General features: G+C 45.7%; 1 protein-coding gene across 3 annotated transcripts in view; it reads right to left on the reverse strand.

Annotated features, from left to right (window-relative positions):
- Positions 1-990: 990 nt before the first annotated feature.
- LOC128662550 (uncharacterized) overlaps positions 991-16,727 on the reverse strand; it is a 61,779-nt gene continuing 46,042 nt past the window's right edge. For all 3 annotated transcript variants that reach the window (XM_053716340.1, XM_053716338.1, XM_053716339.1), the window contains 3 exons: positions 12,646-12,735; positions 5,385-5,505; positions 991-1,950 (listed from right to left, as the gene is read on the reverse strand). In XM_053716340.1, coding sequence (XP_053572315.1) covers positions 1,693-1,950; positions 5,385-5,505; positions 12,646-12,735 — 469 coding nt within the window. In that variant the 3' untranslated portion in view covers positions 991-1,692. The remainder of the gene's footprint in view (positions 1,951-5,384; positions 5,506-12,645; positions 12,736-16,727) is intronic.

Below are 16,727 nucleotides of genomic sequence, written 5' to 3' on the forward strand. Positions count from 1 at the left end.
ATGGCGCGAAAATGAGGCTCTGCCTACTATAGTGAAAGGCCCTTCCTGACTGGAAAGGTGTCTAAACAACTGCCTGGCGCCTAAAAACGTTCCCCCACAATAAAAGTTTTATAAATCACCTCTAGATTTCATAAAAAACTTAAATAAAGCAATCGATTTAGCCCATAAGAGTGTCAACCAGTGTATAGCCCATAATAACCCTTCATTCTGTTAAGAGTCTAAGAAAATGGCTTACCGATCCCCAAGAGGGAAAATGACAGTCTTCTAGCATTACACAGTCTTGTTAGAAAATGGACTAGTCATACCTTGAGCAGAAAAGTCTGCTAACTGTTCCCTCCAACTGAAGTTCTCTGGGCTCAACAGTCCTGCGTGGGAACAGCAATTGATTTTAGTTACTGCTGCTAAAATCATACTCCTCTTTTAAACAGAACTCTTCATCCCTTTCTGTTTTAGAGTAAATAGTACAAACCGGCACTATTTTAAAATAACAAACTCTTGATAGCAGAATAAAAAACTACAATTAAACACCACATACTCTTCACCATCTCCGTCTTTGCCATTTCCTGTTGGGGAAGAGAATATTCCCACAAGTAATGGATGACGCCGTGGACCGGACACACCAATGTTGGAGAAAAGTACCCATAAAAGAATTAAATTATTCAGACACTAACTTTGCACAACCTCCATTCACAGAGGCAAAGTGAATGACTGGGTGTTATGGGTAAGGCAGTTACACTTAACAGCTTTGCTGGGGTGCTCTTTGCCTCCTCCTGCTGGCCAGGAGTTGAATATCCCACTAGTAATTGGAATGATGTTGTGGACTCTCCATGTCATAAGAAAGAAATAAACCATATTTTGGCAAAACGACAATGCCAATCACATCAGCATAACAAGCTCTATCGATTGATATGATAAAATTATTACTTTTGTTTATCATCACTTGAATGCATTGTGTGAATATAAATACAAAATATGATAGAAACAACTGGATTTGTATTAAAGACTGTTTACTGGAATAAATTACAAATAGCATAAAAAATACAAACATATAAAATTATGAATGAACAACTGAGTCATAGTTGGACAAAACCCAATACACACATCTGAGGACGATCTCTCCCATCGAAGAGTTTTTTTTGCAAAATTGTATTTATATAAGAAATAAAATAATAATATATATATAATTGATACAGTGCACACTGAAGTTTTGTCAGCTTTGATATCTGATGTTATAGTCTCAGTTCCCGGTTTCACAATCTAACATTTTGGTAAAATACCGGTTATCAGGGCATATGATAAAAATGAGAGAGACAAACGTCATAAGGACAAGAGATAAGTGACGCATGAAAGGAGAGTTGTTACTAAATTTGTTTAAAATTGATTTTTATGCCTCAGTCTGGTTATCATGCTTTGTGAACGTATTCCTATCAGACCTGTAATGTAATCTAAGACCATTCAAAACAAAGTGGAATGTGCTCTGCCAATTGTAAACTGGTCAGAAGACCAACCAAACTGGCCTTGCACCATCAGTGTTTTATTTTTTTTAAATATTTATAAAAAAAATTTAGGATAAAATAACATAATAAGTTTGAGATTCAGCATTATGATATAACTTTCAATTTGTAAAAAGGTCATGCCCAGAGGATTCTTGAAGGAACGGAGTCAGCCCACAATGTCAGGACATCATCTTGGTCATACTTCCTTAACAGGCTTGGAATAGATCATGGGACCTGTGTGTATTTCCACCAATCGGAAAGAGCGCACCACAGTAGCCAATACTTGGGCAAATCCATTAAATAAGTTCCATAAAGGCACCAACAGAGCTTGCAGGCTGGACATAATATTTAACAAGAATGTAAAAATGGGCTGTAGGATGTTGTTGAAAAGGGCCACCATCAGAGGCTTCAAAACGTGGTCACCAAGAGTAGATAAGAGCCCCACAACAAGGACCTGGAGAGAAGTAAACATCAGACAAGGGCAAACTTAGAGTCCTCTGACACACAACAGAACGGTAGTGAGACAGATCTGAGCACATAACTAAAATGACAAATGCTTGGAGAAAAAAAAAAACAGAATTTATGCTTACCTGATAAATTACTTTCTCTTGCGGTGTATCCAGTCCACGGAGTCATCCTTTACTTGTGGGATATTCTCCTTCCCTACAGGAAGTGGCAAAGAGAGCACACAGCAGAGCTGTCCATATAGCTCCCCCTCTAGCTCCACCCCCCAGTCATTCGACCAAAGGTTAGGAAGAAAAAGGAGAAACCATAGGGTGCAGTGGGGACTGTAGTTTAAACAAAACATTTTTACCTAACTTAAATGCCAGGGCGGGCCGTGGACTGGATACACCACAAGAGAAAGTAATTTATCAGGTAAGCATAAATTCTGTTTTCTCTTGCAAGGTGTATCCAGTCCACGGATTCATCTTTTACTTGTGGGATACCAATACCAAAGCTTTAGGAGACGGATGAAGGGAGGGAACAAGACAGGTACCTTAAACGGAAGGCACCACTGCTTGCAAAACCTTTCTCCCAAAAATAGCTTCCGAAGAAGCAAAAGTATCGAATTTGGAAAAAGTATGCAGTGAAGACCAAGTCGCTGCCTTACAAATCTGTTCAACAGAAGCCTCATTCTTGAAAGCCCATGTGGAAGCCACTGCTCTAGTAGAATGAGCAGTAATTGTTTCAGGAGGCTGCTGGCCAGCAGTCTCATAGGCCAAACGGATGATGCTTTTCAGCCAAAAGGAAAGAGAGGTAGCAGTCGCTTTCTGACCTCTCCTCTTACCAGAATAGATAACAAACAAGGAGGATGTTTGTCTGAAATCCTTAGCTGCTTGTAAATAGAACTTTAAAGCACGAACTACATCAAGATTGTGTAACAGACGTTCCTTCTTCGAAGAAGGATTAGGACACAGAGAAGGAACAACTATTTCCTGGTTAATATTCTTGTTAGAAACAACTTTAGGAAGAAAACCAGGCTTGGTACGCAAAACTACCTTATCTGCGTGGAACACCAGGTAAGGTGAATCACACTGTAAGGCAGATAATTCTGAAACTCTTCGAGCAGAAGAGATAGCTACCAAAAACAAAACTTTCCAAGATAACAACTTAATGTCTATGGAATGTAAAGGCTCAAACGGAACCCCTTGAAGAACTGAAAGAACTAGATTTAAACTCCATGGCGGAGCCACAGGTTTAAAGACAGACTTGATTCTGACTAAAGCCTTAGCAAACGCTTGAACGTCTGGTACCTCTGCCAGACGCTTGTGTAAAAGGATAGACAGAGCAGATATCTGTCCATTTAAGGAACTAGCTGACAATCCTTTCTCCAATCCTTCTTGGAGGAAAGACAATATCCTGGGAATCCTAATCTTACTCCATGAGTAACCCTTGGATTCACACCAACCCAGATATTTCCGCCATATCTTATGGTAGATTTTCCTGGTGACAGGCTTTCTAGCCTGAATCAGAGTATCTATAATTGACTCAGAGAAACCATGCTTTGATAGAATTAAGCGTTCAATCTCCAAGCAGTCAGACGTAGAGAAACTCTGTATTAGAAGTTCCTGCCTCATTGGCAGTGTCCATGGTGGGACAGATGACATGTCCACTAGGTCTGCATACCAAGTCCTGCGTGGCCACGCAGGCGCTATCAGAATCACAGAAGCCTTCTCCTGCTTGATTCTGGCGACCAGACGACGGAGAAGGGGAAACGGTGGAAAAACATAAGCCAGATTGAAGGACCAAGGCGCTGCTAGAGCATCTATCAATACCGCCTTGGGGTCCCGGGACCTGGACCCGTAGAGAGGAAGTTTGGTGTTCTGACGGGACGCCATCAGATCCAACTCTGGAGTGCCCCATAGCTGAGTCAGCTGGGCAAACACCTCTGGGTGGAGTTCCCACTCCCCCGGGTGAAAAGTCAGACGACTTAGGAAATCCGCCTCACAGTTGTCTACTCCTGGGATGTGAATTGCTGAGAGCTAGTAGGAGTGATCCTCCGCCCACCTTATTATTTTGGTTACTTCCGTCATCGCTAGGGAACTCTTTGTTCCCCCCTGATGATTGACGTAAGCTACAGTCGTGATGTTGTCCGACTGAAATCTGATGAATTTGGCCGCAGCTAGTTGAGGCCATGCCTGAAGAGCGTTGAATATCGCCCTCATTTCCAGAATGTTTAACAGACTAGTAGTATACACAAACAGGCTTGGAAATCACTTTAATCAAATAAAAAACACAATTTGAAAAAACGTTACTGTGCCTTTAAGAGATAAAAAGAGCACACAATTTTACAAAACAGTGAAAAATGCAGCAATCCTTTTGAAATTTTCACAGTATGTACCTAAAGCCTTGATAAGATTGCACCACAAGTTGCAAAACGATTAACCCCTTAATGCCCAAACCGGAGCAGCCTAAAGCCAACACCCGGTTAAAATTACTACAGCACCTTGCCACAGCCTTGCTGTGGCCCTACCTGCCCTTAGGGATCAGATTTGGGGGAATATAGCTTCTTTAAGACCCTCAAACAGCAGCAGGACCCTCCATATGAAGCAGCATGAACTTCTCTGCAATTCTAAATGCGCATCTGAGGCGTGAAATTAGGCCCCTCCCACTCTACTCTGGAGCTGTGAGGCCTAATAAATCACTCCTAAGTGAATAAAAAACAGCCATGTGGGTAATAACCCCAGAAAGAACCCAAAAGGGCTTTCAAAGTGTCTTGCAAACAATTTTTTTCTTAGCTAAACAATCGATTGCCCTGAATAAGTGTCAATCAGCATAATTAGCCCTATTATGTAAGCATTCAATTCCTTACTAAGTCTGTGAACATAGCTTACCCTCCCCTCATGGGGATATTGTCAGTCTCTTCTAACATTATCTCAGTCTTGTCTAGAAATAAATGACTGAACATACCTTATTGCAGTTCACCGTGCAAACTGTTCCCCCCAACTGAAGTTTTCTGGTACTCCTCAGTCCTGTGTGGGAACAGCAGTGGATTTTAGTTACAACATGCTAAAATCATTTTCCTCTCAGCAGAAATCTTCATCACTTTTCTGCTAGAGAGTAAATAGTACAAACCGGTACCATTTAAAATAACAAACTTTTGATTGAAGATAATAAAAACTACAATTCTAACACCACATTCACTTTACCCTCCCGAGAGAGACCCTAGTGCTTAGAGCCGGCAAAGAGAATGACTGGGGGGTGGAGCTAGAGGGGGAGCTATATGGACAGCTCTCCTGTGTGCTCTCTTTGCCACTTCCTGTAGGGAAGGAGAATATCCCACAAGTAAAGGATGAATCCGTGGACTGGATACACCTTGCAAGAGAAAAAGGTCATACTCCATAAACTAACAGACAAAGCCTGTACCACTCCGTGTTCTTAACCTACCTGGAAGATATAAGTGAACAGGAAGGCACTCAGTTCATTAACAAAAAACATGAATGGGCTGATCAAGATACGAAGAGCGCCAAAGACTTCTCCCCAGATGCGCAGGCTCATTCTATCTACCCTGGAAAGGAATGAAGAAATAAGTCAGGGCTTGTGGTGAGCTGTGTATGGCGGGGTGACTAACCTTACAACAACTGAGGACACAAGAAAGCTTGCTAAAAAAAAAAAAGAGGGTGATTAAGGGATTAACACATAAACAAACTTACAGATACCCCTGGTTGAGAAGGCTGGGTGTTCCTGTAGCCCCTGCATGCAAGAGGGGTGGGTATAGCTTTAGCACACCATGTGGGAGAGGCATGGGTATTCATGTAGTGCCCCATTAGAAAAGGGATAGCTGTAGCACCTCATATGTGTGAGAGGGGTGGGTGGTCCTATTGTACCCCTGTGTAAGAGGGGTGGGTGGTCCTACAGCGCAAATGTGTGTGAGACAGGTGGCTGTAGCTGTAATGGCCCTGTGTGAGAGGGGTAGATGTTCCTGTTGCACTCCTGTGTAAAAGGAGTGGGTGTAGCTGTGTCAGTGGCCTCAGTGGTCCTATGATGCACCCATGTGAGGGAGGTGGGTGTAGCTGTAACTTACCCATGTGAGGGAGGTGGCTGTAGCTATAATGTACCCATGTGAGGGAGGTGGGTGTAGCTATAACGCACCCACGTGAGAGAGGTGGGTGTAGCTGTAACGCACCCGTCTGAGGGAGGTGGGTATAGCTGTAGTGCATGTGTGAGGAAGGTAAGTGTTCCTGTAGCATGCCTGTGTGAGATGGGTAAGTGTTCTTGTAGCGCGCCTGAGTTAGGAAGGCAAGTGTTTCTTTAGCGGGCCTTAGTTAGGAAGGTAAGTGTTCCTGTAGCATGCCTGTGTGAGGAGGGTAAGTGTTCTTGTAGCGCACCTGAGTTAGGAAGGTAAGTGTTCATTTAGCGGGCTTAGTTAGGAAGGTAAGTGTTCCTTTAGCGGGCCTGTGTGAGGAGGGTAAGTGTTCTTGTAGAGCGCCTGAGTTAGGAAGGTAAGTGTTCCTGTAGCCTGCCTGTGTGAGGAGGGTGTGTTCTTGTAGCGCGCCTGAGTTAGGAAGGTAAGTGTTCCTTTAGCGGGCTTAGTTAGGAAGGTAAGTGTTCCTGTAGCGTGCCTGTGTGAGATGGGTAAGTCTTCTTGTAGCACGCCTGAGTTAGGAAGGTAAGTGTTCCTTTAGCGGGCTTAGTTAGGAAGGTAAGTGTTCCTGTAGCGTGCCTGTGTGAGATGGGTAAGTCTTCTTGTAGCGCGCCTGAGTTAGGAAGGTAAGTGTTCATTTAGCGGGCCTGTGTGAGGAGGGTAAGTGTTCTTGTAGAGCGCCTGAGTGAGGAAGGTAAGTGTTCCTGTAGCCTGCCTGTGTGAGGAGGGTGTGTTCTTGTAGCGCGCCTGAGTTAGGAAGGTAAGTGTTCCTTTAGCGGGCTTAGTTAGGAAGGTAAGTGTTCCTGTAGCCTGCCTGTGTGAGGAGGGTGTGTTCTTGTAGCGCGCCTGAGTTAGGAAGGTAAGTGTTCCTTTAGCGGGCTTAGTTAGGAAGGTAAGTGTTCCTGTAGCGTGCCTGTGTGAGATGGGTAAGTCTTCTTGTAGCGCGCCTGAGTTAGGAAGGTAAGTGTTCCTTTAGCGGGCCTTAGTTGGGAAGGTAAGTGTTCCTGTAGCGGGCCTGTGTGAGGAGGGGAAGTGTTCTTGTAGCGGGCCTGTGTGAGGAGGGGAAGTGTTCCTGTAACGCGCCTGAGTTAGGAAGGTAAGTGTTCCTGTAGCGGGCCTGTGTGAGGAGGGGAAGTGTTCCTGTAGCGGGCCTGTGTGAGGAAGGTAAGTGTTCCTGTAGCGCGCCTGTGTGAGGAGGGGAACTGTTCCTGTAGCGCGCCTGTGTGAGGAAGGTAAGTGTTCCTGTAGAGGGCCTGTGTGAGGAAGGTAAGTGTTCCTGTAGCGGGCCTGTGTGAGGAAGGTAAGTGTTCCTGTAGCGGGCCTGTGTGAGGAGGGGAAGTGTTCCTGTAGCGGGCCTGTGTGAGGAGGGGAAGTGTTCCTGTAGCGGGCCTGTGTGAGGAAGGTAAGTGTTCCTGTAGCGCGCCTTAGTTAGGAAGGTAAGTGTTCCTGTAGCGCGCCTTAGTTAGGAAGGTAAGTGTTCCTGTAGCGCGCCTGAGTTAGGAAGGTAAGTGTTCCTGTAGCGCGCCTGAGTTAGGAAGGTAAGTGTTCCTGTAGCGGGCCTGTGTGAGGAAGGTAAGTGTTCCTTTAGCGGGCCTTAGTTAGGAAGGTAAGTGTTCCTGTAGCGGGCCTGTGTGAGGAAGGTAAGTGTTCCTGTAGCGGGCCTGTGTGAGGAAGGTAAGTGTTCCTGTAGCGGGCCTGAGTTAGGAAGCTAAGTGTTCCTGTAGCGGGCCTATGTGAGGAAGGTAAGTGTTCCTTTAGCGGGCCTTAGTTAGGAAGGTAAGTGTTCCTGTAGCGGGCCTGTGTGAGGAAGGTAAGTGTTCCTGTAGCGGGCCTTAGTTAGGAAGGTAAGTGTTCCTGTAGCGGGCCTGTGTGAGGAAGGTAAGTGTTCCTGTAGCGGGCCTGTGTGAGGAGGGTAAGTGTTCCTGTAGCGGGCCTGTGTGAGGAGGGGAAGTGTTCCTGTAGCGTGCCTGAGTTAGGAAGGTAAGTGTTCCTGTAGCGCGCCTTAGTTAGGAAGGTAAGTGTTCCTGTAGCGGGCCTGTGTGAGGAAGGTAAGTGTTCCTGTAGCGGGCCTGTGTGAGGAGGGTAAGTGTTCCTGTAGCGGGCCTGTGTGAGGAGGGGAAGTGTTCCTGTAGCGCGCCTGAGTTAGGAAGGTAAGTGTTCCTGTAGCGCGCCTGAGTTAGAAAGGTAAGTGTTCCTGTAGTGCGCCTGAGTTAGGAAGGTAAGTGTTCCTGTAGCGCGCCTGAGTTAGGAAGGTAAGTGTTCCTGTAGCGGGCCTGTGTGAGGAGGGGAAGTGTTCCTGTAGCGCGCCTGAGTTAGAAAGGTAAGTGTTCCTGTAGTGCGCCTGAGTTAGGAAGGTAAGTGTTCCTGTAGCGCGCCTGTGTGAGGAAGGTAAGTGTTCCTGTAGCGCGCCTGTGTGAGGAGGGGAAGTGTTCCTGTAGCGGGCCTTAGTTAGGAAGGTAAGTGTTCCTGTAGCGGGCCTGAGTTAGGAAGGTAAGTGTTCCTGTAGCGGGCCTGTGTGAGGAAGGTAAGTGTTCCTGTAGCGGGCCTGTGTGAGGAAGGTAAGTGTTCCTGTAGCGGGCCTGTGTGAGGAGGGTAAGTGTTCCTGTAGCGGGCCTGTGTGAGGAGGGGAAGTGTTCCTGTAGCGCGCCTGAGTTAGGAAGGTAAGTGTTCCTGTAGCGCGCCTGAGTTAGGAAGATAAGTGTTCCTGTAGCGCGCCTGAGTTAGAAAGGTAAGTGTTCCTGTAGCGCGCCTGAGTTAGGAAGGTAAGTGTTCCTGTAGCGCGCCTGAGTTAGAAAGGTAAGTGTTCCTGTAGCGCGCCTGAGTTAGGAAGGTAAGTGTTCCTGTAGCGCGCCTGAGTTAGGAAGGTAAGTGTTCCTGTAGCGGGCCTGTGTGAGGAGGGGAAGTGTTCCTGTAGCGCGCCTGAGTGAGGAGGGGAAGTGTTCCTGTAGTGCGCCTGAGTTAGGAAGGTAAGTGTTCCTGTAGCGGGCCTGTGTGAGGAAGGTAAGTGTTCCTGTAGCGCGCCTGTGTGAGGAGGGGAAGTGTTCTTGTAGCGGGCCTGTGTGAGGAGGGGAAGTGTTCCTGTAACGCGCCTGAGTTAGGAAGGTAAGTGTTCCTGTAGCGGGCCTGTGTGAGGAGGGGAAGTGTTCCTGTAGCGCGCCTGAGTTAGGAAGGTAAGTGTTCCTGTAGCGGGCCTGTGTGAGGAGGGGAAGTGTTCCTGTAGCGCGCCTGAGTGAGGAGGGGAAGTGTTCCTGTAGTGCGCCTGAGTTAGGAAGGTAAGTGTTCCTGTAGCGCGCCTGAGTTAGGAAGGTAAGTGTTCCTGTAGCGGGCCTGTGTGAGGAGGGGAAGTGTTCCTGTAGCGCGCCTGAGTGAGGAGGGGAAGTGTTCCTGTAGTGCGCCTGAGTGAGGAAGGTAAGTGTTCCTGTAGCGCGCCTGAGTTAGGAAGGTAAGTGTTCCTGTAGCGCGCCTGAGTTAGGAAGGTAAGTGTTCCTGTAGCGCGCCTGAGTTAGGAAGGTAAGTGTTCCTGTAGCGCGCCTGAGTTAGGAAGGTAAGTGTTCCTGTAGCGCGCCTGAGTTAGGAAGGTAAGTGTTCCTGTAGCGGGCCTGTGTGAGGAGGGGAAGTGTTCCTGTAGCGCGCCTGTGTGAGGAGGGGAAGTGTTCCTGTAGCGCGCCTGAGTTAGGAAGGTAAGTGTTCCTGTAGCGGGCCTGAGTTAGGAAGGTAAGTGTTCCTGTAGCGCGCCTGAGTTAGGAAGGTAAGTGTTCCTGTAGCGGGCCTGAGTTAGGAAGGTAAGTGTTCCTGTAGCGCGCCTGTGTGAGGAAGGTAAGTGTTCCTGTAGCGCGCCTGTGTGAGGAGGGGAAGTGTTCCTGTAGCGCGCCTGAGTTAGGAAGGTAAGTGTTCCTGTAGCGCGCCTGAGTTAGGAAGGTAAGTGTTCCTGTAGCGCGCCTGTGTGAGGAGGGGAAGTGTTCCTGTAGCGCGCCTGAGTTAGGAAGGTAAGTGTTCCTGTAGCGCGCCTGAGTTAGGAAGGTAAGTGTTCCTGTAGCGCGCCTGTGTGAGGAGGGGAAGTGTTCCTGTAGCGCGCCTGTGTGAGGAGGGGAAGTGTTCCTGTAGCGCGCCTGAGTTAGGAAGGTAAGTGTTCCTGTAGCGGGCCTGAGTTAGGAAGGTAAGTGTTCCTGTAGCGCGCCTGTGTGAGGAGGGGAAGTGTTCCTGTAGCGCGCCTGTGTGAGGAGGGGAAGTGTTCCTGTAGCGGGCCTGTGTGAGGAAGGTAAGTGTTCCTGTAGCGCGCCTGTGTGAGGAAGGTAAGTGTTCCTGTAGCGCGCCTGTGTGAGGAGGGGAAGTGTTCCTGTAGCGGGCCTGAGTTAGGAAGGTAAGTGTTCCTGTAGCGGGCCTGAGTTAGGAAGGTAAGTGTTCCTGTAGCGCGCCTGAGTTAGGAGGGGAAGTGTTCCTGTAGCGCGCCTGAGTTAGGAAGGTAAGTGTTCCTGTAGCGGGCCTGTGTGAGGAAGGTAAGTGTTCCTGTAGCGCGCCTGAGTTAGGAAGGTAAGTGTTCCTGTAGCGCGCCTGTGTGAGGAGGGGAAGTGTTCCTGTAGCGCGCCTGAGTTAGGAAGGTAAGTGTTCCTGTAGCGGGCCTGTGTGAGGAAGGTAAGTGTTCCTGTAGCGCGCCTGAGTTAGGAAGGTAAGTGTTCCTGTAGCGCGCCTGAGTTAGGAAGGTAAGTGTTCCTGTAGCGCGCCTGTGTGAGGAGGGGAAGTGTTCCTGTAGCGCGCCTGAGTTAGGAAGGTAAGTGTTCCTGTAGCGGGCCTGAGTTAGGAAGGTAAGTGTTCCTGTAGCGCGCCTGTGTGAGGAGGGGAAGTGTTCCTGTAGCGGGCCTGAGTTAGGAAGGTAAGTGTTCCTGTAGTGCGCCTGAGTTAGGAGGGGAAGTGTTCCTGTAGCGCGCCTGAGTTAGGAAGGTAAGTGTTCCTGTAGCGGGCCTGTGTGAGGAAGGTAAGTGTTCCTGTAGCGCGCCTGAGTTAGGAAGGTAAGTGTTCCTGTAGCGCGCCTGAGTTAGGAAGGTAAGTGTTCCTGTAGCGGGCCTGAGTTAGGAAGGTAAGTGTTCCTGTAGCGGGCCTGAGTTAGGAAGGTAAGTGTTCCTGTAGCGCGCCTGTGTGAGGAGGGGAAGTGTTCCTGTAGCGCGCCTGAGTTAGGAAGGTAAGTGTTCCTGTAGCGCACCTGAGTTAGGAAGGTAAGTGTTCCTGTAGCGCGCCTGTGTGAGGAGGGGAAGTGTTCCTGTAGCGCGCCTGAGTTAGGAAGGTAAGTGTTCCTGTAGCGGGCCTGAGTTAGGAAGGTAAGTGTTCCTGTAGCGCGCCTGTGTGAGGAGGGGAAGTGTTCCTGTAGCGCGCCTGAGTTAGGAAGGTAAGTGTTCCTGTAGCGGGCCTGAGTTAGGAAGGTAAGTGTTCCTGTAGCGCGCCTGTGTGAGGAGGGGAAGTGTTCCTGTAGCGCGCCTGAGTTAGGAGGGTAAGTGTTCCTGTAGCGGGCCTGAGTTAGGAAGGTAAGTGTTCCTGTAGCGGGCCTGAGTTAGGAAGGGTAAGTGTTCCTGTAGCGCTCCTGTGTGAGGAAGGGAAGTGTTCCTGTAGCGCGCCTGAGTTAGGAAGGTAAGTGTTCCTGTAGCGGGCCTGTGTGAGGAGGGGAAGTGTTCCTGTAGCGCGCCTGAGTTAGGAAGGTAAGTGTTCCTGTAGCGGGCCTGAGTTAGGAAGGTAAGTGTTCCTGTAGCGCGCCTGAGTTAGGAGGGGAAGTGTTCCTGTAGCGCGCCTGAGTTAGGAAGGTAAGTGTTCCTGTAGCGCGCCTGAGTTAGGAAGGTAAGTGTTCCTGTAGCGCGCCTGAGTTAGGAGGGGAAGTGTTCCTGTAGCGCGCCTGAGTTAGGAAGGTAAGTGTTCCTGTAGCGCGCCTGAGTTAGGAGGGGAAGTGTTCCTGTAGCGCGCCTGAGTTAGGAAGGTAAGTGTTCCTGTAGCGGGCCTGTGTGAGGAGGGTAAGTGTTCCTGTAGCGCGCCTGAGTTAGGAAGGTAAGTGTTCCTGTAGCGCGCCTGAGTTAGGAAGGTAAGTGTTCCTGTAGCGCGCCTGTGTGAGGAAGGTAAGTGTTCCTGTAGCGCGCCTGAGTTAGGAAGGTAAGTGTTCCTGTAGCGCGCCTGAGTTAGGAGGGGAAGTGTTCCTGTAGCGCGCCTGAGTTAGGAAGGTAAGTGTTCCTGTAGCGGGCCTGTGTGAGGAGGGGAAGTGTTCCTGTAGCGCGCCTGAGTTAGGAAGGTAAGTGTTCCTGTAGCGCGCCTGAGTTAGGAGGGGAAGTTTTCCTGTAGCGCGCCTGAGTTAGGAAGGTAAGTGTTCCTGTAGCGGGCCTGTGTGAGGAGGGTAAGTGTTCCTGTAGCGCGCCTGAGTTAGGAAGGTAAGTGTTCCTGTAGCGGGCCTGAGTTAGGAAGGTAAGTGTTCCTGTAGCGCGCCTGTGTGAGGAGGGGAAGTGTTCCTGTAGCGCGCCTGTGTGAGGAAGGTAAGTGTTCCTGTAGCGCGCCTGTGTACTTTCACACAATATAGTGACATAATTAACTTACCGATCTGCCAGCTTCCCGGTGTAAGTCTTATTTTCAGTCATCCTTGCCAGGTAAAACTGCACATTCCCATAATGAAACGCGTACATGTACCTGCAGTATTTAATGATCATTCAGGCGGGTACTATAACTGCACGTGCACAGTATGTTTATTTTAACTACAGATGCAGCTAAACTTGTATCTGATCCTCACCACAGTTTTGTATTGTTTAAAAAGATAGATAATCCTTTTATTACCCCTTCCCTAGTTGTATAACCAACACTGTTATATTAATATACTATTTACCTCTGTGATTAAATTCTATCTAAGGCTCTGCAGACTGCCCCCTTATTTCAGTTCTTTTGACAGACATCCATTTTAGCCAATCAGTGCTGACTCCTAGGTAACTGCACCGGAGTGAGCACGTTATCTATATGGCACACATGAACTAGTGCTGTCTAGCTGTGGAAAAACTGTCAAAATGCACTGAGATAAGAGGTGGCCTTCAAGGGTTTAGAAATTAGCATATGAGTCTACTTAGGTTTAGCTTTCAACAAAGAATACCAAAAAACCAAAGCAAATTTGATAATAAAAGTAAATTGGAAAGTTGTTAAAAATTGCATGAGCTATCTGACTCATGAAAGTTTAATCTTGACTAGACTGTCCCTTAAGGGAAATGATTTAAAGGGTCAGTCAAGTCCAAATTTAAATAACTTTCCAATTTACTTTTATCACCAATTTTGCTTTGTTCTCTTGGTATTCTTAGTTGAAAGCTAATTCTAGGAGGTTCATATGCTAATTTCTTAGACCTTGAAGACTGCCTCTAATTTGAATGCATTATGACCACTAGAGGGCATTAGTTCATGTGTTTCATATAGATAACATTGAGCTCATGCACGTGAAGTTACCCTGAAGTGAGCACTGATTGGCTAAAATGCAAGTCTGTCAAAAGAACTGAAATAAGGGGGCAATCTGCAAAGGCTTAGATACAAGGTAATTACAGAGGTAAAACGAGTATTATTATAACTGTGTTGGTTGTGCAAAACTGGGGAATGGGTAATAAAGGGATTATCTTTCTTTTTAAACAACAAAAATTCTGGTGTTGACTGTCCCTTTAACATATAAAATGTAAGGATCAGTTTCTATACCACAATGTGTACACAGACTCTCACTATTTCACCAGCCATGTGCACCTTATGATGTCTGCCTGTTATTCTGTAAAGGAACTCATATTGCTACTGTACAGTATTTTAGTTCACAGGTAACCAATGACAGTTGCTATATCTTGCTTTATGACGTGCGGAACTTTCTTCTTAAAACGAGTCATTTTTTTTGTAATACCACTTTGTAATTTGCTTCCACTGTTCAATACATTTCATACTTCCCATAATCAATGGCTGCCGTAATACTCTCTAGATTATACTGTACCAGATTATTTAGTTCAAAGATAAAAGCCTAAGGCCTATTCCCTTGCAATGTTAACTGATGTTTCATTAATACAGGTGGTGAGAGTCCATGATTCATTTATTTTGGGAATTACCTTTCCTATTTCCGATTATCCGATTTACCAACCCCTCCCACCTCGGTCTTTACTTTGCCTCTGCTGGAGGTGGTTGAAGAATAAAGATGTGTATTTGATTCTTCAGAGAGAGGGGTTTTCAGAGTATATTACGCCCGGATTCCCCTCAGAGTACAGTGCTTGTCAGAGGGATGTATATGGGGTATGGTTTGCGATTCCTTTTTTCAACTTAGGGAAATTTATCATAGACTCTACATAATAGATTGCAGGGACTTGTCTTTTGCCTCTCTCTATGGATCTACAATATACTCCTATTCCATAACCTCTGCTTATATGTTATAAGTACTGGTTTGACTGTCTAGTGGTTGTTATAAAAAATGTTATAGACACCGGTGTCTGAATTTTGTGTGTATGTTTTATGTTTATTTTTATGCTATTAGCACTTGTATTTTAATTCGCTTCACTATTGCAAAGTGAGAAATGTTTTATTAAAATAGTTCTATTATATCTTACAACCAGTCTCATTTGAAGATTCTTCCACTCTTTTTTCACTTTCTATTTTTATTTTTTATTTTATTTTTTCACCATATAAGGTAGAATTCACGAGTCCATCATGAAGTTTTAGGAAGGTATTGTAGTAATTTAAACACTTATAAACTTCACCACAGTCAGCCCTCGGGCGCCACTAACTAACATCTAATACACACTGCGCACTTGTGAGAAGTACGGACAGTTAGTAGGCTAGCACTGTCATTTCTAAGTATAGTGTACATTCTTCTTGTCAGATGTCCAGTTGCCCTCCTTGGCCTGTTCCTTTGCGGTTAGACCTTCTGTCTCAAAGTCCATTTTTCCATCTGGATCTCAAGTCTTGATGGCATGAAAATGAAATGGTTAGTCCTTATACATAGAAGGATTTCTGATTCTGTGATTAAAACCTTAATTCAGGGTTGTAAGCCTATAACTAGGAACATTTATCATAAGGTCTGGAAGGCCTTTATTTCTTGGTGTATAGACCATGGTTATTCCTGGCATTCTTTCAAGATTCCTAGGATTTTGCAGTTCTTACAGGATGGTCTGGATAAGGGCCTAACTGCAGTTCTCTGAAGGGGCAGATTTCTGCTCTTTCAGTCTTGTTTCATAGGAAGATAGCTAATCTTCCCGATATTCATGGTTTTGTTCACGCCTTGGTTCGTATTAAGCCAATTTCTCCTCCGTGGAACGTGATGTTAAGTGTTTTGCAGGCTCCTCCTTTTTTAACCTATGCATAAGGTGGATTAAACTGTTTTATTGGAAGGTTTTATTCCTTTTGGTGCTAGAAGAGTTTCAGAGTCATCTGCTCTTTCTTGTGATCCTCATCTTATTTTTCATAAGGATAAGGAAGTTTTACAAACTACTTTTGACTTTTTGCCTAAAGTTGTTTCTTCAGATAACTTTAGTAGAGAAATTGTTGTCACTTCTTTGTGTCCTAATTCCAAGAAAGCTTCAAAGAGATCTTTGCATAATTTGGATGTTATTAAAGAACTGAAATATTATAATCTATGCTACTAAACACTTTAGGTCAGTCGCCACTTCTTGGGATTTCAAGATTGAGGCTTCAGTTGACCAAATTTGCAAGGCAGCTAACTTGGTCTTTGCAAAATGTCTACCATTTTATTGTTTTGCTTTTTCTTAGGCAGTCTTTGGTAGAAAGGTCCTTCAGGCAGTTTTTTCAGCTTAAAGGGATACTAACCCCAATTTTTTTCTGTCATGATTCAGATAGAGCCTGCAATTTTAAGCAACGTTCCAATTTACTCCTATTATCAATTTTTCTTTGTTCTCATGTTATCTTGATTTGAAAAAGTAGTAATGAAAGGTTATGAGCCGGCCCATTTTTAGTTCAGCACCTTGGTAGCACTTGCTAATTGGTTTGCTACATTTAGCCACAAATCAGCAAGTGTTTCCCAGGTGATGAACAAAAAATGGTCTGGCTCTAAAGCTTATAGTACTGCTTTTTCAAATCAAGATAGCATGAGAACAAAGAAAAAATGATAATAGGAGTAAATTAGAAAGTTGCATAAAATCTCATGCTCTATCTGAATCATGAAAGAAAAAAAAATGGTTTAGTTTCCCTTTAATTTGTTATTGCCTGAATTTTATTGGGGTTGGGAGATTTAATTTCTCAATGAATAAAGATGTTTTTAAATCCCTCCTTAGGTTATTAATCGTGGACTCCATGGCTTGCATATTAGTTTCCAGGAGTAATGGATCCTGGACTCTCACCACCTGTATAAAAGCAAACATAAATTATACTTACCTGATAAATTCATTTATTTCATGGTGGTGAGAGTCCATGAGATCCCACCCTATGTTTTTTAGGGTTAGTTTATTTTTTAGAGCACATCTTTTTTTTCCCCCCTGCTTATTTTATGTCTCGCCTTCCTATGCTTTTACCTCACTATGCTTGGCTATGCATTAGACTGAGGTAAGTGTGAGGTGAAAGGGCTCTTGGGGTTTGGGAATCTTTGCCTCCTAGGTGAAAGGAAGAGTAATTCCCAGGTGTAATAGATCATGGACTCTCAACACCAGGAAAGAAATGAATTTATCAGG

This window comes from Bombina bombina, chromosome 6 (assembly GCF_027579735.1).
Source record: "Bombina bombina isolate aBomBom1 chromosome 6, aBomBom1.pri, whole genome shotgun sequence".
Taxonomy (NCBI): domain Eukaryota; kingdom Metazoa; phylum Chordata; class Amphibia; order Anura; family Bombinatoridae; genus Bombina; species Bombina bombina.